The sequence below is a fragment of the Oncorhynchus kisutch genome, linkage group LG24, assembly GCF_002021735.2.
Source record: "Oncorhynchus kisutch isolate 150728-3 linkage group LG24, Okis_V2, whole genome shotgun sequence".
Taxonomy (NCBI): Eukaryota; Metazoa; Chordata; class Actinopteri; order Salmoniformes; family Salmonidae; genus Oncorhynchus; species Oncorhynchus kisutch.
In genome coordinates, this window is record NC_034197.2 from 3,237,584 (window position 1) to 3,265,357 (window position 27,774).

At 44.3% G+C, this 27,774-nt stretch overlaps 1 protein-coding gene across 5 annotated transcripts; it reads right to left on the reverse strand.

Moving 5' to 3' along the window:
- Positions 1–318: 318 nt before the first annotated feature.
- LOC109869008 (serine/threonine-protein kinase 38) lies at positions 319–27,774 on the reverse strand. 5 transcript variants are annotated; one of them, XM_020458818.2, is made up of 14 exons: positions 26,887–27,774; positions 24,962–25,066; positions 16,792–16,928; positions 10,755–10,806; positions 10,551–10,673; positions 10,371–10,454; positions 8,648–8,771; positions 8,158–8,312; positions 5,836–5,938; positions 5,170–5,231; positions 4,806–4,923; positions 4,439–4,658; positions 4,143–4,237; positions 319–3,875 (listed from the first exon to the last, which is right to left on the reverse strand). In XM_020458818.2, the coding sequence occupies exons 2-14, from the start codon at positions 25,034–25,036 to the stop codon at positions 3,736–3,738; spliced, it is 1,488 nt and encodes a 495-aa protein (XP_020314407.1). In that variant the 5' UTR covers positions 25,037–25,066; positions 26,887–27,774; the 3' UTR covers positions 319–3,735. The 5 variants fall into 5 exon arrangements, with proteins under 5 accessions (XP_020314407.1, XP_031659621.1, XP_031659622.1 ...); XM_031803761.1 differs by having other exon boundaries at positions 5,827–5,938; XM_031803762.1 differs by lacking the exon at positions 26,887–27,774 and adding an exon at positions 17,770–17,942 and having other exon boundaries at positions 5,827–5,938; positions 24,962–25,071.

The following is a 27,774-nucleotide window of genomic DNA, read 5'->3' on the forward strand; positions in this document are numbered from 1 at the left end:
TGTAATGCAACAAAATAGAAACAACGCCAAGGGGCATGAATACTTTTGCAAGGCCCTGTATGTAGGTTTTCTTTAACATAGCTAGTTGTGCTAGACATTATATAGGTTAAAGAGAAAACCTGTTTGAGGGTGAGGCTGATATCAAAACATCTTCCGCAGTAGGATATGTTTTGAGCATCCCAACCCGTTACCCTAGCCAACTGTGATAACTTTTGCATCACAGTTCTTGCCTTATAATAACTTGTTTCTTCCCTGGAGGCAGAGCTGCCCTAGTTGACCTATTCTACACAGACAAGGAATGAAAAAGACAGACACTGGTTCAACATAGTCCTAGGTGTTTTATTTAATGCTGTTAAAAGTCTACCACCATAATAGCGGAGGTGAGTATTTCTACCAGAAGTGAAACAAGCATTCTGCCATTGACTGGCAAAATAAATGTGCCTTTTGAACTAACTGGAGAACCAATATCCACACAACTTAGCCACTTTCTGCCTTAACAGTGGGTTAACATACTGAAAGGATACATGGTGAAATGCACATCTCAACCATGTAGTTTCTAAGCCTCTATGGTAGTAGGCTACTAGCTTCCAAATCTAACCAGAGATGCTGCCTAGTAGCACCTTTGAGGAACACTGAACAATTCTCTGAAAACCATGTTAGTTTTCACAGGTGGAATGTGCCATCTATTACACAAAGACTAGTTTACGCTGTTTAAAATGGTTGCATGCATGACAACAGCCCTGTAAGAACTGCTTTGCACTATTGAGAGATGACGGAGCAATGACTGGGTGACTTTACATGATGGGGCTTGAGAAACTGGTGGGTCCTGCTAACTTTACTCCTAGTCCCGTTTGCAGTGTAGGATTCGCTTTGGTCAATTTTTTTTAAAAATGACAACCTCACCCTTCTCCCGTTTGGATGAAAACATTGCTCTTGGCGAAGGGGTGTTAATGAGTCTTGAGGAGCAAGGGATGTTTGAATATTTAATTAAGACCTTTCTTCACCATTTACATTATTCCACCTAATTTAGTTTGTCAGATAAAACCATTTCCAGAAGAAAATGTAACTCCTGCACATGGCTAGCTTGCTCATTCAACCAGTGAAATGACATTCCCTCACCCATCAAAACAAATAGATTTCAGAGCGGCCCATTATTTTGCTGTACAAACGGAAACACCACAGACATTAAGTGCAGTTATTCAATGTGAAATGGCAGAAAATATACAATAGAAACCCCACACCACAGTGGATTAAATACAACTCCCCCTACTTTTGATTGAATGTTCCCTATAAAAAGGTTTGTACATCCTGTTTCCCACACCTTGTGTGCCTGGGGGAAATAACAGCAGACACACACACAGTTGGATGACATCTACAAAAGAGCACCCACCTTATCAGTGTTGGTTAATCGAGCACACCATATTCCAGCATCTTATTTTTACTGAGCACATCACCCATTCCTCTAAAGACATGCAAATCTCACACACCAAGCAGCATACATTTAAAATACAAATATTCCAAACCGTTATTCGCACTTTGCCAAGTCATCCGCCCAATACTTTTTCAACCCGGCATTACCACAGGATCATTCGGGCACCAAGCATCAGTAAAAGGTGAGACCAGTCTCAAAATCAATTCTGTCGCTCAGTCGTAAAAACTACAAAAAAAAGTCTGGATATTAAATCAAGTAGTCTGAACTACCCAGAACACCGTACAGATATTTAACAAAATACCAGACATCTTCAACGTGTGACAAACCTACCACTCCTGTGGTTTAGGCTACATTCCATTCAAATGACAGCATTTTGGAATCAACATGGCATTAAATTCATCTTCAACTACACCTTGGGATTACATTCCATTCAAATGACAGCATTTGGGAATCAACATGGCATTAAATTCATCTTCAACTACACCTTGGGATTACATTCCATTCAAATGACAGCATTTGGGATTGTGTTAAGAACAGTGAGTCACATATAGCCCCGTTTACAGAGTTAATGTCGAGTTTCTCACTCACACCTCTTAGCCTCTTGAAAAGTAAGGACATACCAGGTGGCATATCCTTGACACAAAACGTCAGACAAATGTAATGTTTAAAGTATTCTTGCTAAGAAATAGCCAAGCAACAGGAAGAGACGGAACTATAGATACGACAGGAAGTGGAAAGGGTGTGTTAATGACCCTAACCTAGGGTCACAGAGCCTGAGTGTGTCTCAATACTCTAAATGCTGCTCCTTTTCTATTCTGTTACTTACATATCCGCAGAACAAACTTGCTCTGCTACCTCACCTACCAAGCCCTTACAGACCAGTGGTCAGGACAAAAAAAGAGAAGGAAAGATAAGAGTATCAATATCTTGGCCTTACTTATAGCTCCCCTACCCCAAAGGTCCATGGAAAAGTACCATAAATAATGGTTGGTACATGCTCCAAATTTTAGCATTCAATCAGTACATTCAACATATTTTTGTATTTGATTTTGCTCTCTAGCTAAAGGACATGCATATCCACGAGTATTGGTAAATCAAATGAGTTGAAGGAGAGCATGAAGGTGCTAATATTAATGATTGTCAAACTAAGACCCTAAAAAGGTGGGCTTCTGGAAGGGGTAGTTCCATTTCAAATGGAATCATATTCAAGAGAGGTGATTCTATTGCTATAAACACTTGCCAACGTCCATGTAACAGCTCCACCATTGGCAGTAGGGAAGTGACAATTAAATGGAGACAAAGCAATTCCATTGAAACCCTCAAATTAGACCGAAGAGTTACAACAATTACTCTCATTGTTTTTGGTTATGAGTTGCCTTGTTGCAACAGGCAACCGGTCCGAAACACCATCATCCAAGATGCTTCAGTAGAGTGCTCTCTAAAAACACATGAAAAACATTGACATATATTCCCTGAAAAGCATCATTAGTTCGTCAAATTACACTATTTCTAATGTTTTTAATGGCGGAACTCATTTCTAAGAAGATGGAATTCTATTGTGTGTGTGGAAAAAAGAAAAACTGAAGAGAGAAAAGCTAGCCCTTTGACAGAAAAGTGAGGCATATTGGATCCTAGTCCCATGCTGGTGGTCACCCAGCTAAACTTTAAGACTTCAATGTCTGTTTGTGCAGGAAGAAGTGAAGAAGGCTGGTATAGCCAGTCAAGTGTGTTCTTCTGATGTGAAAATGGGCTCTGGCCCCTAAGGTGACCGGTTATGCTGGTATCTTGGTTAAGTCCCTTGGGATACTGAAGGATAGAGAATCAGTCTTGGCCGAGTTGGACCGATGCTAGTGGAGATCTACGAGAGATGGTCCCCAAACTAAGGTCATATCAACACCTCCAAGACTGCTCATTGGTGGATCCTACACTGGGAACTTTAATCCTGGGGTGGAATGGCATGTGAGTTTTCACATAGAAAACAATCACTGTCCATACCTTCCAGCACAACACTATGGCTTTTTTAGATAGACAAACTCGAGTTGGAGTAGGTCACACTTCTCTACACAGTACACAGAGCCCTACAAGTCCCCTGCAAAGGAAGGAGAAAGGTCCCTTCAGCAGGATCAGACACATGGGATAGTCTCAATTATGAGGGACCCATTCAACAAGCTTGAATAGGGTCATTTAGTTTCTACCTCCAAAATTGAGTTTGGGAGAGGAGTGGACGCTGGGATCCATGGGGAATTCCATTTGAATGCCAGTCTGAGGTGCAGGTAGAGTGAGTGAGGAAACAAAGGAAGGATTCATCTCTTCCCCGTCTTCATGTAGGAGGGGATAGCCCCTCGGGCTGTGAGGCCTTCAAAGCGCTTGTAGGTGTAGTTGATGAAGACCCAGTCCTTGTTCTTGAGGTCTGCCTCAGAATGGTTGGACACCACAGGGGCAGCTGAGGCAGAAAAAGACAGGGATTATTTCACACAGGGCAATAGAGGTAAACAAAGGAGCCAAAATGTGAGAATCCTGTTTCAAGGTGGCATTAGTTGACCAGGGCCATGTTAAATTGGCACCAAATAGAAGAAAACAGACTTAACCTGGGAGTGACTAACTGGTGTAATACGAAACGTCTTTGTTTTTCATTGTGTGCCCTAATGAACACTACCCTGTTGAATTATGACTACTGGACCACTAATGTTGGTGACAATGAGAAACGTACCTGTCGGCTGGAGGATATCAGAGTCTGGGAACTCGTCAAAGTTGGACGTGTCGTCGATGCTTTTGATCTCAATGGGAATGGCAGCGGGTCGCTCTCTGTAATAAAAATGAAACCCTGTTTTTACAATGTCACTGTTCCCATTTCTGAATGCACCATTAACTGATACAATCAATCAGCTACATCCTCAAAAGATGCTAGCCAGGAGATTTGGGATATTGACAAATAACCAGCAATTAAGGGAAAATATAATTTAAAAAAACATCAGAAAAGTTAACTATTCTTTTAAGCCCTCGTACCTGATGTGGTCGTAGTCCACCCCCTCGAAGAAGGCGTTGCCCTTAATGTCCTCCACTCCAGTGGCTCCGATCCTGTGCTCCTCCTCACAGCAGAACCTGAGGATGAGGTCCTTAGCTTTCTCCGAAATGGGCACTTCAGGGGGAAAAGTCAGTGTTTCTTGCCAGTTCATCACCTTCCTGTAGGTCTCCTGGGGGGTCTCTGAGCAGAACGGGGGATAGCCTGGAAAACAACACACATGGGATCAACAAGCCAGGCATGGACAAATACGTAGTAATGGCACCATTCTGTGACATTGATGCAAGATGATTGAAAGCCAATCAATGCTTCTTCAGAGGCCCCAAGCAGAAGTTGTTGACAGGATCTCACCTATCAGCATCTCATACATGATGACTCCAAGGCTCCACCAATCACAGAGCTTGTTGTATCCGTTCTGCATGAAGACTTCAGGGGCGATGTAGTCAGGGGTGCCCACAGTAGAGAAGGCCTGGGGGGGGGGGGAATCATGCAATGTGACTACAAGACTACACCAATACAAATGTGGTCGTGTTTGAGATCGACTGCATTCCAGTCGGTGACTGCAGAGGGACAGATCTACAAATCACCCGGCACCCTAAATAACTACATTTTATATGTGGATTAGTCTGCCCAAAATGGATGCTCTCGAACACGGCCCACGTCTACTTGTAGAATACACTGTATGTTGCCCTCCCATCTAGCTTCATTTTCTCACCAGCTGTCTCCGGTTCCTCTTCCATGTCTCTGCTTTCCTCTTTGAGTTCATGTTATTGAATGCTGTACAGAAAAATAAAACAGTTTTAGAAAATTACACGAGTATGTAATACTTGTTAAACCCCATAACCGCGCAGGTTAAGCATCTGAAACCCTTTCAGACTCTCCGTTATGAAACAAATAGCCATTTAAGATCTGTTGATTGACATTTTAGTCACACCAACGCAAAAAATAATCCCCATTAGGGAATTTGAAGATTGGTACATGCAACAACTCAAAACATGAAGCAAACCTAAAAACAAACCATTTTAAGTTATTCATTTTATTTTTGTACAAGCACATTTCAAATCATTACCTAGTTAGTAGAGAAACATTAAAGGCACAATATCTGGGACATTTCCAACTGTTCAATGGTATTTCTAATTAATAGTGTATAAGCTTATGAGCTTTGTACATCAGTTTTACCTCCACCATAAACCAAATATGACTCCATTGTTTATCTTTTGGTTGTCATTTGGGTCTTTGTAAACAATGTGTAGCTCCAAAATATGCTTCCAAATCTCAAGGACTACAAGGCCTGAGAAACTCCAAATTGTGGCTTTAACATCAATACAGGTTGTTAGTATGTAAAGTAATGGATTGATTGGGGATGCCTGACTTTGCTTACTGAAGTCACTGGGGAGGCTATGATTCAGGTTCTTGTAGAACTCGGTACGATGCGCCCTCTTTAGACCTGTGCAAAGACCAAAGTCAGACAGCTTCACATGGCCCTGAAACAATCAAGCAAAAACACATTTAGTACAGGCTTTTTTTATTTATTTTATTTATTTTACCTTTATTTAACCAGGTAGGCAAGTTGAGAACAAGTTCTCATTTACAATTGCGACCTGGCCAAGATAAAGCAAAGCAGTTCGACAGATACAACGACACAGAGTTACACATGGAGTAAAAACAAACATACAGTCAATAATGCAGTATAAACAAGTCTATATACAATGTGAGCAAATGAGGTGAGAAGGGAGGTAAAGGCAAAAAAGGCCATGATGGCAAAGTAAATACAATATAGCAAGTAAAATACTGGAATGGTAGTTTTGCAATGGAAGAATGTGCAAAGTAGAAATAAAAAAATAATGGGGTGCAAAGGAGCAAAATAAATAAATAAATAAAAATTAAATACAGTTGGGAAAGAGGTAGTTGTTTGGGCTAAATTATAGGTGGGCTATGTACAGGTGCAGTAATCTGTGAGCTGCTCTGACAGTTGGTGCTTAAAGCTAGTGAGGGAGATAAGTGTTTCCAGTTTCAGAGATTTTTGTAGTTCGTTCCAGTCATTGGCAGCAGAGAACTGGAAGGAGAGGCGGCCAAAGAAAGAATTGGTTTTGGGGGTGACTAGAGAGATATACCTGCTGGAGCGTGTGCTACAGGTGGGAGATGCTATGGTGACCAGCGAGCTGAGATAAGGGGGGACTTTACCTAGCAGGGTCTTGTAGATGACCTGGAGCCAGTGGGTTTGGCGACGAGTATGAAGCGAGGGCCAGCCAACGAGAGCGTACAGGTCACAATGGTGGGTAGTATATGGGGCTTTGGTGATAAAACGGATTGCACTGTGATAGACTGCATCCAATTTGTTGAGTAGGGTATTGGAGGCTATTTTGTAAATGACATCGCCAAAGTCGAGGATTGGTAGGATGGTCAGTTTTACAAGGGTATGTTTGGCAGCATGAGTGAAGGATGCTTTGTTGCGAAATAGGAAGCCAATTCTAGATTTAACTTTGGATTGGAGATGTTTGATATGGGTCTGGAAGGAGAGTTTACAGTCTAACCAGACACCTAAGTATTTGTAGTTGTCCACGTATTCTAAGTCAGAGCCGTCCAGAGTAGTGATGTTGGACAGGCGGGTAGGTGCAGGTAGCGATCGGTTGAAGAGCATGCATTTAGTTTTACTTGTATTTAAGAGCAATTGGAGGCCACGGAAGGAGAGTTGTATGGCATTGAAGCTTGCCTGGAGGGTTGTTAACACAGTGTCCAAAGAAGGGCCGGAAGTATACAGAATGGTGTCGTCTGCGTAGAGGTGGATCAGGGACTCACCAGCAGCAAGAGCGACCTCATTGATGTATACAGAGAAGAGAGTCGGTTCAAGAATTGAACACTGTGGCACCCCCATAGAGACTGCCAGAGGTCCGGACAGCAGACCCTCCGATTTGACACACTGAACTCTATCAGAGAAGTAGTTGGTGAACCAGGCGAGGCAATCATTTGAGAAACCAAGGCTGTCGAGTCTGCCGATGAGGATATGGTGATTGACAGAGTCGAAATCCTTGGCCAGATCAATGAATACGGCTGCACAGTAATGTTTCTTATCGATGGCGGTTAAGATATCGTTTAGGACCTTGAGCGTGGCTGAGGTGCACCCATGACCAGCTCTGAAACCAGATTGCATAGCAGAGAAGGTATGGTGAGATTCGAAATGGTCGGTAATCTGTTTGTTGACTTGGCTTTCGAAGACCTTAGAAAGGCACAGTAGGATAGATATAGGTCTGTAGCAGTTTGGGTCAAGAGTGTCCCCCCCTTTGAAGAGGGGGATGACCGCAGCTGCTTTCCAATCTTTGGGAATCTCAGACGACACGAAAGAGAGGTTGAACAGGCTAGTAATAGGGGTGCCAACAATTTCGGCAGATAATTTTAGAAAGAAAGGGTCCAGATTGTCTAGCCCGGCTGATTTGTAGGGGTCCAGATTTTGCAGCTCTTTCAGAACATCAGCTGAATGGATTTGGGAGAAGGAGAAATGGGGAAGGCTTGGGCGAGTTGCAGTTGGGGGTGCAGTGCTGTTGGGGGTATTCATTATTCAATTCAATATTCATTAGTGCTGTGTATTGGAAAAGCATAGCTCGTTTTATTCATTTTGGTGCCTTGTAAATTCAAACAGAATAACATATCCAAACTACCAGTCTGGGCTCATGTTTGCGTCTCTTGAGTACGTGCTCAAACTCACCCTGGAGTCCAGTAGCAGGTTGTCAGGTTTGATGTCTCTGTGAATGAAGCCCAACTGGTGGATGGAGTCGATGGCCAGCACTGTCTCAGCAATGTAGAACTGACTGGCCTCCTCTGTCAGAGTATCCTTCTTCATTAGCAGGGTCATCATGTCACCTGTAGGGGGCAGTGTCGGGTTACAACATGTACAGTCCCACTGGACTTTGAGGCATATTCAGCGGGACAGAAGTTGTTCGTTCGGTGGCTTTGCAGAGAGAACATTAAGAATAAACAATCTCAGAGTAGAAGTACTGATCTAGGATCAATTTAGCCTTTTAGACCATAATGAACATGATACTATTTACAGGAGGGACCCAATCCTAGATCAGCACTTACTCTCTGTCTACATACACTTGCAAGAGTAGCTGATCTAGCTTCCAACTGGACAATGACTGTCCCTGTAGTGTGGGAGACTGTTTGGGGTTCAGCTTAGGGTGAGGGGGGGGTAATACCGCCAGGCAGGAACTCCATGATGAGGTAGAGGTTCATCTTGTCCTGGAAGCTGTAGAACATCTTAACCACCCACAGACTGTCGGCCTCTACCAAGATGTCCCTCTCAGCACGGATGTGGCCCACCTAGAAATACACACACATGGCATGATACATAAACTCAGCAAAAAAAAGAAACGTCCCCTTTTCAGGACCCTGTCATTCAAAGATAATTCGTAAAAATCAAAATAACTTCACAGATCTTCATTGAAAAGGGGTTAAACACTGTTTCCCTTGCTTGTTCAATGAACCATAAACAATTAATGAACATGCACCTGTAGAACGGTCGTTACGACACTAACAGCTTACAGACGGTAGGCAATTGAGGTCACAGTTATGAAAACTGAAGACACTAAAGAGGCCTTTCTACTGACTCTAAAAACACCAAAAGAAATATGCCCAGGGTCCTTGCTCATCTGCGTGAATTGCAATGTCCGTACTGTGAGACACCTAAGACAGCTACAGGGAGACAGGACGGACAGCTGATCGTCCTCGCAGTGGCAGACCACGTCTAACAACACCTGCACAGGATCGGTACATCCGAACATCACACCTGCAGGACAAATACAAGATGGCAACAACAACTGCCCGAGCTACAACAGGAACGCACAATCCCTCCATCAGTGCTCAGACTGCCCACAATAGGCTGAGAGAGGCTGGACTGAGGGCTTGTAGTAGGCCTGTTGTAAGGAAGGTCCTCACCAGACATCACCGGCAACAACGTCACCTATGGGCACAAACCCACCGTCGCTGGACCAGACAGGACTGGCAAAAAAGGTGCTCTTAACTGACGAGTCGCGGTTTTGTCTCACCAGGGGTGATGGTCAGATTCGCGTTTATTGTCGAAGGAATGAGCGTGACATGGAGGCCTGTAGTCTGGAGTGGGATTGATTTGGAGGTGGATGGTACGTCATGGTCTGGGACGGTGTTTCACAGCATCATCGGACTGAGCTGGTTGTCATTGCCGGCAATCTCCACGCTGTGCGTTACAGGGAAGACACCCTCCTCCCTCATGTGGTACCCTTCCTGCAGGCTCATCCTGACATAACCCTCCAGCATGACAATGCCACCAGCCATACTGCTCGTTCTGTGTGTGATTTCCTGCAAGACAGGAATGTCAGTGTTCTGCCATGGCCAGCGAAGAGCCCGGATCTCAATCCCATTGAGCACGTCTGGGACCTGTTGGATCGGAGGGTGAGGGCTAGGGCCATTCCTCCCAGAAATGTCCAGGAACTTGCAGGTGCCTTGGTGGAAGAGTGGGGTAACATCTCACAGCAAGAACTGGCAAATCTGGTGCAGTCCATGAGGAGGAGATGCACTGCCGTACTTAATGCAGCTGGTGGCCACACCAGATACTGACTGTTACTTTTGATTTGAACCCCCCTTTGTTCAGGGACACATTAGTCCATTTCTGTTAGTCACGTCTGTGGAACTTGTTCCGTTTGGGTCTCAGTTGTAGAATCTTGTTGTGTTCATAGAAATATTAACACATGTTAAGTTTGCTGAAAATAAACGCAGTTGACAGCGAGAGGACGTTTCTTTTTTTTTGCTGAGTTTACATTTATAGATTGCATGGCAGGTACTACTTTTGTATCCAAGACACTGCTTTGGATTTGTGAGAATGAACATGACTGGCCATTATGTATTGGCCATCAACATACCCTCCTACCCTTTCCTCCTCCTCACCTGCTCCTTCTCCAGCATGTCGGCCTTGCGGAGGATCTTCATAGCGTACACGTGGCCTGTGTCCTTCTTCTGCACCAGACGCACCTTGGGACCAAAATGTGTCAATAATTTAGTGAATAATAAGCTGAAAGTCTGCAAGGCTACGTAAGAGAGGTGTTTAAGAAAAGGGGTGATGCCTACCTCTCCGAAAGCTCCTCGGCCAATCACCTTGAGGGACTCGAAGTCCTCCAGCCCCAGGCGGGTTCGTTTGAGACGCAGGAACTCAGTCTCTTTCCTGGCGTGCTGGGAGCGCCGGATACGCTTCTGCACAGGTAGAGGAGGCAATGGTTAGTGCGCACAACTGCACGTGTCAAAAAGGTTGTGTGTGTTAGTCTTCAACGTCACCTCTTCATCAACCAAGCCCTCTTGATCCATCACCTTTTCCAACTTCTGCTGCCTGCAACAGAAATGAAAAAAAGAATTCAATTATGGCTGTCCCCGATAAAAAAAGATGTCGACCAAAATGAATCTCTAATTTCGACCAATTGATTGTTCAACATTTTTAAAACGTGTAATATTTCCAAATATAGACACAACTGTTTTAATACAATTAACTATATGCATTGAGCTTGTCTGATGCTTTAAGCGCACCGTTGGATGAAATAAGATGAAAATGACTCAAAAGAGCCAGAGCAGAAGAAATACAAAAAAACTGATCACGTTCCTCCTGCTTTAAGCTTACGGTTTGATGTCTCGAGGGCACCAGAGATCTAGATAACCAGAAGAAAAAAACCTTAACCTAACCCAAACATTCTTCTCCAGCTGGCTTTATCAGACTCTGACATTACCCTCCCGAAGTTGCTGTTAATAGACTACACGAGGAGTCAAACTTTTTCATGTGGAATAACCATTTATCTTACAATTTCTACCAATCTGCATGCCCTTTTAGTTTTCATATGCACATTTTTGTGAAACAGATACATTTTGTTTATCATAACATCTTTGAATCTCAAAATCATTCTCATGTGGTTAATCTAAATTAAAATAAAACCTAAAAAGAAGAAGAAAAAGAGGTAACTTCTATTGCCAACTACTACATTGTAGCCTGCAGGTAGAAAATATTGCTCCGTTCATCTTTCCCTCGACCCTGACTAGTCTCCCAGTCCCTGCCGTTGAAAAACATCCCCACAGCATGATACCACCACCATGCTTCACGGTAGGGATGGTGCCAGGTTTCCGCCACACTTGACACTCTGGCTAAAGAGTTCAATCTTGGTTTCATCAGACCAGAGAATCTTGTTTTTCAAGGTCAGAGTCTCTGATCCACCTCGACGCAGACGACACCATTCTGTATACTTCTGGCCCTTCTATGGACACTGTGTTAACAACCCTCCAGGCAAGCTTCAATGCCATACAACTCTCCTTCCGTGGCCTCCAATTGCTCTTAAATACAAGTAAAACTAAATGCATGCTAAATGCATGCTCTTCAACCGATCGCTGCCTGCACCTGCCCGCCATCACTACTCTGGATGGCTAGGTGTCTGGTTAGACTGTAAACTCTCCTTCCAGACCACATCAAACATCTCCAATGCAAAGTTAAATCTAGAATTGGCTTCCTATTTCGCAACAAAGCATCCTTCACTCATGCTGCCAAACATACCCTTGTAAAACTGACCATCCAACCAATCCTCGACTTCGGCGTTGTCATTTACAAAATAGCCTCCAATACCCTACTCAACAAATTGGATGCAGTCTATCACAGTGCAATCCGTTTTGTCACCAAAGCCCCATATACTACCCACCATTGCGACCTGTACGCTCTCGTTGGCTGGCCCTCGCTTCATACTCTTCGCCAAATCCACTGGCTCCATGTCATCTACAAGACCCTGCTAGGTAAAGTCCCCCTTATCTCAGCTCGCTGGTCACCATAGCATCACCCACCTGTAGCACGCACTCCAGCAGGTATATCTCTCTGGTCACCCCCAAAACCAATTCTTTCTTTGGTCGCCTCTCCTTCCAGTTCTCTGCTGCCAATGACTGGAACGAACTACAAAAATCTCTGAAACTGGAAACACTCATCTCCCTCACAAGCTTCAAGCAGTCAGAGCAGCTCACAGATTACTGCACCTGTACATAGCCCACCTATAATTTAGCCCAAACAACTACCTCTTTCCCTACTGTATTTATTTTATTTATTTATTTATTTTGCTCCTTTGCACCCCATTATTTTTATTTCTACTTTTCACATTCTTCCACTGCAAATCTACCATTCCAGTGTTTTACTTGCTATATTGTATTTACTTTACCACCATGGCCTTTTTTTTGCCTTTACCTTCCTTATCTCGCCTCATTTGCTCACATCGTATATAGACTTGTTTATACTGTATTATTGACTGTATGTTTGTTTTACTCCATGTGTAACTCTGTCGTTGTGTGTCGAACTGCTTTGCTTTATCTTGGCCAGGTCGCAGTTGTAAATGAGAACTTGTTCTCAACTTGCCTACCTGGTTAAATAAAGGTGAAATAAAAATAAAATGTTGAACTTTTGACAAACTTCAAGCGAGCTGTCATGTGCCTTTTACTGAGGAGTGGCTTCTGTCTGGCCACTACCATAAACACTTGATTGGTGGAGTGCTGCAGAGATGGTTGTCCTTCTGGATGGTTCTCCCACCACAGAGGAACTCTGGAGCTGTCAGAGTGACCATTGGATTCCTGGTCACCTCCCTGACCAAGGCCCTTCTCCCCCGATTGCTCAGTTTGGCAGGGCGTCCAGCTCCAGCAAGAGTCTTGGTGGTTCCAAACGTCTTCCATTTAAGAATGATGGCGGCCACTGTGTTCTTGGGGACCTTCAATGCTGCAGAAATGTTTTGGTACCCTTCCACAGATCTGTGCTTCGGAGCACTATGGACAATTGCTTCGACCTGATGGCTTCTGTAGGAAATGCAGAAGTATTTTCTGTTCCGCTATGATCAGGTTGCCAAAATAAATTACGGATACAAACTTGAAACCACTGATCATGACAATGGAGTGATGGAGGTTATATCCTGCCTGTTTGGCCCTGTCCAGGGGTATCGTCGGATGGGGCCACAGTATCTCCCGACTCCTCCTGTCTCAGCCTCTAGTATTCATGCTGCAATAGTTTGTGTCAGGGGGCTAGGGTTAGTCTGTTATATCTGGAGTATTTCTCCTATCTTATCTGGTGTCCTGTGTGAATTTAAGTATGCGCTCTCTAATTCTCTTTTGGAGGGCCTGTGTCCTAGGACCACGCCTCAGGACTACCTAGCCTGATGACTCCTTGCTGTCCCCAGTCCACCTGGTCGTGCTGCTGCTCCAGTTTCAAATGTTCTGCCTGCGACTATGGAACCCTGACCTGTTCACAGGACAGGTGCTACCTGCCCCCAGACCTGCTGTTTTCAACTCTCTAGAGACAGCAGGAGCGGTAGAGATACTCAATGATCGGCTATGAAAAGCCAACTGACATTTACTCCCGAGGTCCCTGTTGCACCCACTACAACCACTGATTATTATTATTATTTGACCCTGCTGGTCATCTATTAATATTTGAACATCTTGGCCATGTTCTGTTATAATCTCCACCCGGCACAGCCAGAAGAGGACTGGCCACCCCTCATAGCCTGGTTCCTCTCTAGTTTCTTCCTAGGTTCTGGCCTTTCTAGGGAGTTTTTCCTAGCCACCGTGCTTCTACACATTCATTGCTTGTTGTTTGGGGTTTTATGCTGGGTTTCTGTACAGCACTTTGACATCAGCTGATAAAGTTCAATTGTAGAATTTCTTTCCTTCTTAATGTGTTAGAGCCAATCAGTTGTGTTGTGACATATTTTTATGGGCTCCCGCGTGGCGCAGTGGTCTAAGGCACTGCATCTCAGTGCTAGAGGTGTCACTACAGACGCTGGTTCGATTCCAGGCTGTACCACAACCGGCCGTGATTGGGAGTCCCATAGGACTCCCAGCATAGTCCGGGTTAGGGTTTGGCTGGGTTAGGCCGTCATAATAAGAATTTGTTCTTAACTGACTTTAGTTCAAGGTAACATAAAAAATATTATGTCAAGAACAGCTCAAATAAGCAAAGAGAGATGACAGTCCATTACTTTAAGACATGAAGGTCAGTCAACCCAGAAAACTTCAATAACTTTCAACTTTCAAATCCAGTCGCAAAAAGCATGAAGCGCTATGATGAAACTGGCTCTCATGAGGCCCGCCACAGGAAAGGAAGACCCAGAAGACCCAGTCTGCTGCAGGATAAGTTTGTTAGTTACCAGCCTCAGATATTGCAGCCCAAATAAATGCTTCAGAGTTCAAGTAACAGACATCTAAACAACTGTTCAGAGGAGACTGTGTGAATTAGGCCTTCATGGTCAAATTACTGCAAAGAAACCACTACTAAAGGACACCAAATAGAAGAGACTTGCTTGGGCCAAGAAACACGAGCAATGGACATTGGACCGGGGGAAATCTGACCATTGGTCTGAGGAATCCAATTTTCAGATTGTTGGTTCCAACACCCGTGTCTTTGTGAGATGATCACCGCATGTGTGGTTCCCACCGTGAAGCATGGGAAAAATTGTGATGGTGCTTTGCTGGTGACAGTCTGATTTAGAATTCCAGGCACACTTAACCAGCATGACTATCACAGCATTCTGCAACGATACGCCATCCCACCTGGTTTGCTCTAAGAGGGACAATCATTTGATTTTCAACAGGACAATGACCAAACACACCTCAAGGCTGTGTAAGGGCTATTTGACCAAGGAGAGTGATGAGTGCTGCATCAGATGACCTGGCCCCCACAAATCACCCAATCTCAACTCAATTGAGATGGTTTGGGATGAGTTGGACTGCAGAGTGAAGGAAAAGCAGACAAGTGCTAAGCATATGCAGGAATTCCTTCAAGACTATTGGAAAAGCATTCCAACTGAAGCTGGTTGAGAGAATGCCAAGAGTGTGCAAAGTTGTCATCAAGGCAAAGGGTGGCTACTTTGAAGAATCTCATATATAAAATATATTTTGATTTGTTAAACACTTTTTTGGTTACTACATGATTTCATAGTTTATGTCTTCACTATTATTCAACAATGTAGAAAATAGGAAAAATAAAGAAAAACCCTGGAATGAGTATGTGTGTCCAAACTTGACTGGTACTGTATTTAATACATTTGCAAACATTTCTAAAAACCTGTTTTTACAGTGTGTGGATTGAGTTTGTTAAATATATTTTTTGAATCCATTTTAGAATAAGGCCATAACGTGTGGATAAAAGGTGTCCACATCACCAACAAACTATCATTGTTCAAACACACCAAGACAGTTTTGAAGAGTGCACGACAACACGTTTTCCCTCAGGAGACTGAAAAGATTTAGCATGGGTCCTCAGATACCCAAAAGGGTCTACAGCTGCACCATCGAGAGCATCCTGACCGGTTGCATCACCGCCTGGTATGGCAACTACTCTGCATCTGACTGTAAGACGCTTCAGAAGGTAGTGCGAAGGGCCCAGTACATCACCGGGGCCAAGCTTCCTGCAATCCAGGACTTATATACTTGGCGGTGTCAGAGGAAAGCACAAAAAAACTGTCACAGACTCCAGTCACCCAAGTCATAGGCTTCTCTCTGCTACCGCACTGCAAGTGGTACCAGAGTGCCAAATCTAAGCTCAAAAGGCTCCTTAACAGCTTCTACCCCCAAGCCATAAGACTGCTGACAATTAATCAAATGGCCACCCGGACAACTTACATAAACCCCCCATTTGTTTTAACACTGCTGCTACTGGCTGTTTTTATCCATGCAGTCACTTTACCCTAACCTACATGTACAAATTACCTTGACTAACCTGTACCCCTGCACATTTACTCGGTACCGGTACCCCCTGTATATAGCCTCGTTATTGTTATTTTATTGTTACTTTTTGATTTCTCTTTACTTTAGTTAGTGGTAAATATTTTCTTAACTTTTCTTTCTTTCTTGAACTGCATTGTTGGTTAAGGGCTTGTAAGTAAGAATTTAACAGTAAGGTTGTATTCAGCGCATGTGACAAATAAAGTTTGATTTGAAACAGTGAGGGACAGTCTTTACTCCAATAAGAATGCTTGTTTTTGTTTTCAGTATCGCTACGCTTTATTACATTGTGGAATAATGAATGAATTTGAACTATTGTGTGCATGTCCATTACATAAAATCCAAATAAAAATCTATTTAAATTACAGGTTGTAATGCAACAAAATAGGAAAAAACACCAATGGGGATCAATACATTTACAAGGCAATGTTAGGCACAAATACCAAAGTTTGCAACACCCACCTTGAATGACATAACGCATAAGAATGTAGCAATAGAGAACAGAGGAGTTGTAAACAATATGTCAGTGGAAGGCACTGCCTGTTGGCTGAGCCCAGACGGATGCGTGCGTGTGTAGTAGGAGGCCTACCTCATCTCTCTCTCCTCATGTTGAGCGATGAGGTTGCTGTAGAAGTTCTCCAGGGTCACCTTGGCCATGGTCACACGTTCCTTGGTGTGATTACTCATCGAGGAGCAGGAACTCTGGCCCGTCATTGCCATGGTTACCTGAGAGATGCATTGAAAGGGGGAGGGTGCAATTAAGCAACCTGTATATCCTCTTGAAAGAACTATAGGCCTACACTATCATAATTAACTTCAAGTCCAAACCAAATGCAGATGTATTCAACTTTTCACCCGTCTTGTAATTGTGCTGTTTTCACATAGGCCTATACCCTTGCAAACACTTTCACAGACTCTTCTTTTATTTGCTTTTAACTTTCCCTACAACCTTTTCAAAGTCCTGAACCGCTCTCTGTCTAAAATAAGGGGCCAACAGAAGAGGGGTTAAAGACAATTGTCCTCTTTCAGTCGCAGTACAGTAACTCAATGTCCAGTCAGCCTCAGCACATTTTGCATGGCTGAGCAACAGGGACCCTTGAGGTGGCAGGAGGAGGGAGGCAAGTGGAAAGAGTCTGCCGTTTGGCCAAGAGCGCCAAGCACCGACAAGGCCCTTGATTTTTGTATTGCCGGTGCTAGGTCAGGGTAATTCAATTATCCGACGGACATTCAGATGGGCAATGAATAAGGTTGTTAAAAGGAAAGGCGGGAGCCCAATGAGTCATGGAAGTGTTTGCAGTGCTATGATAGAGGCTGGTCAATAATACAGTGACAGAACAGTGGTGTGGAAATAAATTTTGTGCACCCAATGCTGATGGGAGCATTACTCTGAACCAGAGAGGGGTAGTGTGTGCATCATCATAAACTGTGCAGACAAATACATCACCTCTAATGTCCAAGACATGCAAACACTTCAAGCACGCCTTCTCACAATTTATTTGTATACCTTTATTTATTTAACTAGGCAAGTCAGTTAAGAACAAATTCTAATTTACAAAAAACGGCCTACCCCAGCCAAACCCTGACGATGCTGGGATAATTGCACGCTGCCCTATTGGACTCCCATTCACGGCCTGTTGTGACACACCCTGGAATCGTCCCATTCACAGCCTGGGCATTAATATGGAGCTGGTCGCCCCTTTGCTGCTATAACAGCCTCCACTCTTCTGGGAAGGCCTTCCACTAAATCAAATCAAATTTTATTTGTCACATACACATGGTTAGCAGATGTTAATGCGAGTGTAGCGAAATGCTTGTGCTTCTAGTTCCGACAATGCAGTAATAACGAACAAGTAATCTAACTAACAATTCCCCCCCAAAAAATACTGTCTTATACACAGTGTAAGGGGATAAGGAATATGTACATAAGGATTGATGGTACAGAGGTGATGGTACAGAGCAGCATAGGCAAGATACAGTAGATGATATCGAGTACAGTATAACATATGAGATGAGTATGTAAACAAAGTGGCATAGTTAAAGTGGCTAGTGATACATGTATTACATAAGGATGCAGTCGATGATAGAGTCCAGTATATACGTATGCATATGAGATGAATAATGTAGGGTAAGTAACATTATATAAGGTAGCATTGTTTAAAGTGGCTAGTGATATATTTACATCATTTCCCATCAATTCCCATTATTAAAGTGGCTGGAGTAGAGTCAGTGTCATTGCCAGTGTGTTGGCAGCAGCCACTCAATGTTAGTGGTGGCTGTTTAACAGTCTGATGGCCTTGAGATAGAAGCTGTTTTTCAGTCTCTCGGTCCCAGCTTTGATGCACCTGTACTGACCTCGCCTTCTGGATGACAGCGGGGTGAACAGGCAGTGGCTCGGGTGGTTGATGTCCTTGATGATCTTTATGGCCTTCCTGTAGCATCGGGTGGTGTAGGTGTCCTGGAGGGCAGGTAGTTTGCCCCCGGTGATGCGTTGTGCAGACCTCACTACCCTCTGGAGAGCCTTACGGTTGAGGGCGGTGCAGTTGCCATACCAGGCGGTGATACAGCCCGCCAGGATGCTCTCGATTGTGCATCTGTAGAAGATTGTGAGTGCTTTTGGTGACAAGCCGAATTTCTTCAGCCTCCTGAGGTTGAAGAGGCGCTGCTGCGCCTTCTTCACGATGCTGTCTGTGTGAGTGGACCAATTCAGTTTGTCTGTGTGTATGTGTATGCCGAGGAACTTAAAACTTGCTACCCTCTCCACTACTGTTCCATCGATGTGGATAGGGGGGTGTTCCCTCTGCTGTTTCCTGAAGTCCACAATCATCTCCTTAGTTTTGTTGACGTTGAGTGTGAGGTTATTTTCCTGACACCACACTCCGAGGGCCCTCACCTCCTCCCTGTAGGCCGTCTCGTCGTTGTTGGTAATCAAGCCTACCACTGTTGTGTCGTCCGCAAACTTGATGATTGAGTTGGAGGCGTGCTTGGCCACGCAGTCGTGGGTAAACAGGGAGTACAGGAGAGGGCTCAGAACGCACCCTTGTGGGGCCCCAGTGTTGAGGATCAGCGGGGAGGAGATGTTGTTGCCTACCCTCACCACCTGGGGGCGGCCCGTCAGGAAGTCCGGTACCCAGTTGCACAGGGCGGGGTCGAGACCCAGGGTCTCGAGCTTGATGACGAGCTTGGAGGGTACTATGGTGTTGAATGCCGAGCTGTAGTCGATGAACAGCATTCTCACATAGGTATTCCTCTTGTCCAGATGGGTTAGGGCAGTGTGCAGTGTGGTTGAGATTGCATCGTCTGTGGACCTATTTGGGCGGTAAGCAAATTGGAGTGGGTCTAGGGTGTCAGGTAGGGTGGAGGTGATATGGTCCTTGACTAGTCTCTCAAAGCACTTCATGATGACGGATGTGAGTGCTACGGGGCGGTAGTCGTTTAGCTCAGTTACCTTAGCTTTCTTGGGAACAGGAACAATGGTGGCCCTCTTGAAGCATGTGGGAACAGCAGACTGGTATAGGGATTGATTGAATATGTCCGTAAACACACCGGCCAGCTGGTCTGCGCATGCTCTGAGGGCGCGGCTGGGGATGCCGTCTGGGCCTGCAGCCTTGCGAGGGTTAACACGTTTAAATGTCTTACTCACCTCGGCTGCAGTGAAGGAGAGACCGCATGTTTTCGTTGCAGGCCGTGTCAGTGGCACAGTATTGTCCTCAAAGCGGGCAAAAAAGTTAGTCAGTCTGCCTGGGAGCAAGACATCCTGGTCCGTGACTGGGCTGGATTTCTTCCTGTAGTCCGTGATTGACTGTAGACCCTGCCACATGCCTCTTGTGTCTGAGCCGTTGAATTGAGATTCTACTTTGTCTCTGTACTGGCGCTTAGCTTGTTTGATAGCCTTGGAGGGAATAGCTGCACTGTTTGTATTCAGTCATGTTACCAGACACCTTGCCCTGATTAAAAGCAGTGGTTCGCGCTTTCAGTTTCACACGAATGCTGCCATCAATCCACGGTTTCTGGTTAGGGAATGTTTTAATCGTTGCTATGGGAAAGACATCTTCAACGCACGTTCTAATGAACTCGCACACCGAATCAGCGTATTCGTCAATGTTGTTATCTGACGCAATACGAAACATCTCCCAGTCCACGTGATGGAAGCAGTCTTGGAGTGTGGAGTCAGCTTGGTCAGACCAGAGCTGGACAGACCTCAGCGTGGGAGCTTCTTGTTTTAGTTTCTGTCTGTAGGCAGGGATCAACAAAATGGTCAGCGTGGTCAGCTTTTCCCGAAAGGGGGGCGGGGCAGGGCCTTATATGCGTCGCGGAAGTTAGAGTAACAATGATCCAAGGTCTTTCCACCCCTGGTTGTGCAATCGATATGCTGATAAAATTTAGGGAGTCTTGTTTTCAGATTAGCCTTGTTAAAATCCCCAGCTACAATGAATGCAGCCTCCGGATAAATTGTTTCCAGTTTGCAGAGAGTTAAATAAAGTTAGTTCAGAGCCATCGATGTGTCTGCTTGGGGGGGGATATATACGGCTGTGATTATAATCGAAGAGAATTCTCTTGGCAGATAATGCGGTCTACATTTGATTGTGAGGAATTCTAAAATCAGGTGAACAGAAGGATTTGAGTTCCTGTATGTTTCTTTCATCACACCATGTCACGTTGGCCATAAGGCATACGCCCCCACCCCTCTTCTTACCAGAAAGATGTTTGTTTCTGTCGGCGCGATGCGTGGAGAAACCCGTTGGCTGCACCACTTCGGATAGCGTCTCTCCGGTGAGCCATGTTTCCGTGAAGCAGAGAACGTTACAGTCTCTGATGTCCCTCTGGAATGCTACCCTTGCTCGGATTTCATCAACCTTGTTGTCAAGAGACTGGACATTGGCAAGAAGAATGCTAGGGAGTGGTGCACGGTGTGCCCGTCTCCGGAGTCTGACCAGAAGACCGCCTCGTTTCCCTCTCTTTCGGAGTCGTTTTTTTGGGTCGCTGCATAGGATCTGCTCCGTTGTACTGTTTGTAAGGCAGAACACAGGATCCGCGTCGCGAAAAACATATTCTTGGTCGTACTGATGGTGAGTTGACGCTGATCTTATATTCAGTAGTTCTTCTCGACTGTATGTAATGAAACCTAAGATGACCTGGGGTACTAATGTAAGAAATAACACGTAAAAAAACTAAAAACTGCATAGTTTCCTAGGAACGCGAAGCGAGGCGGCCATCTCTGTCGGCGCCGGATGTTGGAACATTGCTGCGGGGACTTGCTTCCATTCAGTCACAAGAGTATTCGTGAGGTCGGGCACTGATGTTGAGCGATTAGGCCTGGCTCGCAGTCTGCATTCCAATTAATCCCAAAGGTGTTCCATGAGGTTGAGGCTCTGTGCAGGCCAGTCAAGTTCTTCCACACCAATCTCGACAAACCATTTTAGTATGGACCTTGCTTTGTGTACGGGGGAATTGTCATTCTGAGACAGGAAAGAGCTTTCCCCAAACTGTTGCCACAAAGCTGGAAGCACAGAATCGTCTAGAGTGTAATTGTATGCTGTAGCGTTACGATTTCCCTTCACTGGAACTAAGGGGCCTAGCCCGAACCATGGAAATCAGCCAAAGACCATTATTCCTACGCTACCAAACTTTACATTTGGCACTATGCAGTCGGGCAGGTAGCATTCTCCTGGCATCCGCCAAATCCAGATGTCTGTCAGGCTGTCAAATGGTGAATCATGATTCTTCACTCCAGAGAACATGTTTCCACTGCCCCAGAGTCCAATGGCGGCGAGCTTTACACCACTCCAGCCGACGCTTCGCATTGCGCATGGTAACTTTATATTACGTTCCAGGCATTTTTTCCTAGTCTCACATAAAAACACCTATTCAAAGTCCTCACTGTCACTCAGAAACAATATATCTTCACCGGCTTCGAGGGCATTATCACTTTTATACACCAACATAAACATTATTTTTGATTCATTTATTCATACCATTTCATCCTTCCACAAGATGTAGTCCCGACAAGTCTAGGGTTGCTCCCCAGCCCGGCTGATCGTTCTATCAATTGTTGCCAGAGACGCGACCCAGTCGTTCAGTCTTTTTGTTCTGTATCTATTCTCGGTCATTCGTTCTAAATGTTCCATTGCCATACTGGCTGGCAACGTTCTTATCCTTTGCTTGCTAGCTAGCCAACTACGGCTAACTTAGTCATGTCAAAAAGTGCAGCCAGAAAAACAGCAAAGCATGTGTTTAGAGCTTCCAGTTCCTTGGTGTGCAGATCCCCAACAAGCGATCATGGTCCAAACACACTAAGACAGTCATGAAAAGGGCACGACAAAGCCTATTCCTCCTCAGGAAACTAAGAAGATTTGGCATGGGTCCTCAGATCCTCAAAAGGTTTGACAGCTGCACCAGAGAGCATGTTTGCATCCCTGCCTGGTATGGCAACTGCTCGGCCTCCGACCGCAAGGCACTACAGAGAGTAGTGCGTACGGTCCAGTACATCACTGGGGCCAAGCATCCTGCCATCCAGAGGAAGCTTGTCAGAGAAGGCCCTAAAAATGGTCAAACTCCAGCCACCCTAGTCATGGACTGTTCTCTCTGCTACCGCATGGCAAGGATACTGTAGGCCTAGTTATCATGTTTCACATTGTATTTATTAACTACAAAACTGTATTTTTAACCCTCCTGCTGTGTTCTGGTCAAATTGGACCGATTTACAAGTTCTCTCTGAAAAATGTTGTTCATTTAGGTTCCATGACTTTGTTGTCGTAAGGTTCCATGACTTTGTCCACACAGGGCATCTGAACAAACAAAATACATTGATGATTTTCATTACATTTTGGGTGTTTTATTTAACTTTGTACACCTGTGGTGTTCCCGGTCAAAAATGACTGGTCATTAGAAAAGAATGGGTGAGGCTACAATTAGTCTATAAAAAAGTTCATGCACATGCCCATTCATCAGATGGACACACTTCCTCTCCCAGACCCCCACATGCATGTGTCTTGAGCACACACCCCACTCCCCTTCATGGCTTCCATGGTAACCCCCGCAGAAACCTTTCCCCAATGGGAACCACACCTGTTGGCATTCTCACAAACAATCGCAACATTGTTTCAATAATATATAGAACTTTTCTCCTGGTATATAAAGCTTTGAGGCCTTGCTCACTATTCATTCTGTGGTAGCACAATTACCAAATTATATACTGTATGTGAGGCTCTTGATCATATCTTTGATCATGACACTGGTGAGGAGAGAGTCCTTGTTAAACTTTGACATAAAGTAGTCTATGATAAATAGCACAATGTTTCATCTGAGTATTTGTTATCGTCCAAATAATCAATACATAAAGCATTTTTTTAACTCAAAAACTAGTTGTACGAGTTCAGGTCAATGAGGCCTACAGGCCATAAATGGAAGTTCAAAATGAATGAATGTTCACAAGAACTTAAGTTGATAAAAAGATCTAACACAACATTAGGTGATAATATATGTATTATTGTGGATTTATAGTCAGCTATAATGGAGCGGTCATTTTGGACTGGGAACACAGAATGAATTGACGTGAAAGGAACACAACAGGAGGGTCATTTCTGGTGTCGCTTTGCACACACGCTTTATAGCTAGTTCAAAAGACATTCCAAGTTCCTTCATAGAAGACGCTCCTCCTAGGTATAATTCTGTGGACATTATTCAGATAATCATGTCATAACAAGATGTCCAGCACGTCAAGCCTCCTTATCCCTCTCTCGACATCTCTCCACCCGCAAAAATCCAGCCGCATCTTGCGCCATAGGGTACACTTCTTTGTCCATCAGGCATGTAAACAACTAGCTTGCCTGCTCTATTCGCACTGATCGCTTTAGTACTTGAATGAGCTAAAACTGTTAATTTCACAGGTTAAACAAATAACGATATACACGGGTACAGTCGGGGGATCGAACCGGTTAAGAACTTTATTTTGCTGGTCGGAACGAAATGATCGGAAAATAATTTCGGTTCCAACCCCTTCACGTTAACCTTAGATAGCTAAATCAAAGATGACTATAAAGTAAAATGCCAAGTAGCTAACGTTAGCCAACCTAATTTAAACGTGTTTACACAAGCGTGTCAAACTAGTTAGCTAATTTATCAAGAGTCCATCCAGTGCACCATCACATCAAATTATAGCTTTGCACACGTTTGTATCGAGCAAGCTAACGTTAGTAACACAGACTACACAGCTTGTGGTAAAGTCAAGAGAGCTTGTTCGCTAGCTTAACTAACCTTTGCCACCATAGTTGTTTACTGTCGGGTAAGATAATGGGACTAGCGTTAGCTGTGTAGCATGTGTTAATTGTGGTAAAGTCAAGAGAGCTTGATCGCTAGCTTAACTAACCTTAGCTTGCCTAGTTGTTTACTGTCGAGTAAAATTACGTTAATTCGGAAAACACAACTAGCTTTCTTCAGTACCTTAGCTAGCTGACATTAATGCTGATGTTAACTTTCAAATATACTAAATTGTGGACCAAATAAACGGTAAAAAAAAAATCTAGCCACATAGCTTCAACAAAGTAGCTAGCTAGCCAACTTGGTTTAGCCGAGTTAGCTTAGCTAGCTCATGCTGTGCTAAACGTGAAACGTTAGCTAACCAACCAATGATGCTTGGCTGGCACGATCCCATGAAACAACTAGAAGATAGTAGGGAACATGTTAACCATAACATTTTATTTCACTAAACTAGGTAGGTACGTGTAATAGTCTTAAATAAATAAGCATTTCGTTATAACTACCTCCGCAGGAACGACCTCTCTCCCTGCTCCGCTGTGTGTGGCTCTTCTTCGATGGGGTTTAACGGCAGTTGGCATCCAACGTTAACGGTGCATTACCGCCACCAGCTGGACGGGGTATTGAATAAGAAACAAAAAAAACATTGCGGGAACTGGGGGAAAACTTCATCCTTCAAAATAAAACACGTCAACTAAGAAAACCCATCGCGCTTCTGCAATCAATGTCCACTTAATTAAGCAATAAGGCGCGAGGGAGTGTGGTATATGGATAACAAACCACGGCTAAGGGCTGTTCTTATGCACAATGCGTCCTGTGACGTTCTGCATTAGCATCGAACAGCCCCCGTGATATGCAACTTTTCAGGGAAGTTACGAACAAATATACACAGGCAGTTAAGGAAAGCTAAGGCTAGCTTTTTCAAACAGAAATTTGCATCCTGTAGTACGAACTCAAAAAAGTTCTGGGACACTAAAGTCCATGGAGAATAAGAGCACCTCCTCCCAGCTGCCCACTGCTCAGAAACACTGTCACCTCTGATAAATCCACTATAATTGAGAATTTCAATAAGCATTTCTACGGCTGGCCGTGCTTTCCACCTGCCTACCCCGGTCAACTGCCGGCACCCTCCACAGCAACCAGCCAAAGCCCCCACCATTTCTCCTTTAGAGCTGCAAAATCTGGACCCTACAAATCAGCCGGGCTAGACAATCTGGACCCTCTCTTTCTAAAATTATCTGCCGAAATTGTTGCAACCCCTACTACTAGCCTGTTCAACCTCTCTTTCTTATCGTCTGAGATTCCCAAAGATTGGAAAGCTGTCGCGTTCATCCCCCTCTTCAAAGGGGGAGACACTCTAGACCCAAACTGCTACAGACCTATATCTATCCTACCCTGTCTTTCTAAGGTCTTCAAAAGCCAAGTTAAACAGATTACCGACCATTTCGAACCCCACTGTACCTTCTCCGCTATGCAATCTGGTTTCAGAGCTGGTCATGGGTGCACCTCAGCCACGCTCAAGGTCCTAAATGACATCATAACCGCAATCGATAAGAGACATTACTGTGCAGCCGTCTTCATCGACCTGGCCAAGGCTTTCGACTCTGTCAATTACCACATTCTTTTTATCAGACTCGACAGCCTTGGTTTCTCAAATGGTTGCCTCGCCTGGTTTACCAACTACTTCTCTGATAGAGTTCAGTGTGTCAAATCAGAGGGCCTGTTGTCCGGACCTCTGGCAGTCTCTGGGGGTGCCACAGGGTTCAATTCCAGTGTTTTAATTCCTATATTGAAATTACTTCACCACTATGGCCTATTTATTGCCTTAACTCCCTTATCTTACCTCATTTGCACTCACTGTATATAGACTTTTTGTTATTGACTATGTTTTGTTTATTCCATGTGTAACTCTGTGTTGTTGTATGTGTCGAATTGCTATGCTTTATCTTAGCCAGGTCGCAGTTGCAAATGAGAACTTGCCTACCTGGTTAAATAAAGGTGAAATAAATTAAATTAAAATTGCGGAGTGACTGGACACAGCCCTTAGCCGTGGTATATTGGCCATATACCATAAACCCCAAAGGTGCCTTATTGCTATTATGAACTGGTTATCAACGTAATTAGAGCAGTAAAAATACATGTTTTGTCATACCCGTGGTATACGGTCTGATATATCACGGCTCTCAGCCAAATCAGAATTTAGGGCTACAACCACCCAGTTTATAATACAAAATACATCCCTACACAGGCTCAGGGGCCTGTGATGGCGGGACATTCACCGACAAGAATTCTTGCATGGCCTCGGCTGTGAAATCACGAAGGCCCAAAAAATGTTTAGCGGCATTCATTAATGATTCCAATTTTCTTAGACTTCTTCTCTGCTTGTGCTGTACAGTTTATGACCATTGCAAAAAAATCATACAAAGTCCACCTTTTTAACATGTAGTATTTCACTATCCCTCAGCTGATCTCTTCACTGGTCGTGGTGGCTCTACTACCATTGCTTCTTCTCCGCCACTCGTTCCATCCCATCTTCTCACCGACTCCAGATAAGAGATAAGCTGGACACTTCTTACCATTGCCAACTCATTCTCCTTCACCCTAACAGGGCAGTCCAGGAATTCAGGCACATGTTCACCTCCACAGTTGCAACATTTCACTTCATCTGGCATACGACACTCTTCCCTTTTGCACACACTTGACAAAATCTTCTACATTTACTGCATGGCACTGAAGGGGCTTGTGCACGAAAGCTCTTACAGGGTATCTCATGAATCCTAACTTTATATGAGAAGGAAGAGACTCTTCATCAAAGAACAGTAGCATGGATGAAGTGAATTTCTTTCCTCCGTCCACCATACAGGTCAGTCAGCATGCACCAACCACTCCATCGGTGTCTTCCGTAATATCCTCTGCCTTTATTTCTTGCGCCACCCCAGAAATAACCCACTTGATTGGTGCCCGGCTACGAAAATCCATACAGGAAACGTTCCACTTCAATATCTTTTTGAGTCTTAAAACATGCTTCTTTCCTCCATGACATTCCAGATTTTCTTTGAGACGTTACACTGATTTTTGAAGTAGCATTGATACAAAACCCTAACTCTGACTAAAACGAGTCTAGTGATTTGAGTGGCTTGCTTGTGGGCGTGCTAGGCAGCAGTTTGTTTGTTTGGAGAGATTCAACATGGGATTCTGAGTTGGATGACCATTCAAAACGATTTTTCCCAGTCTGAGCTAGATTTCCCGAGTTCCCAAGCACTAAAGTCAGATATCTGAGAGTTCCTAGTTCTACGTTGTTTTGAAAGCACATTATTCC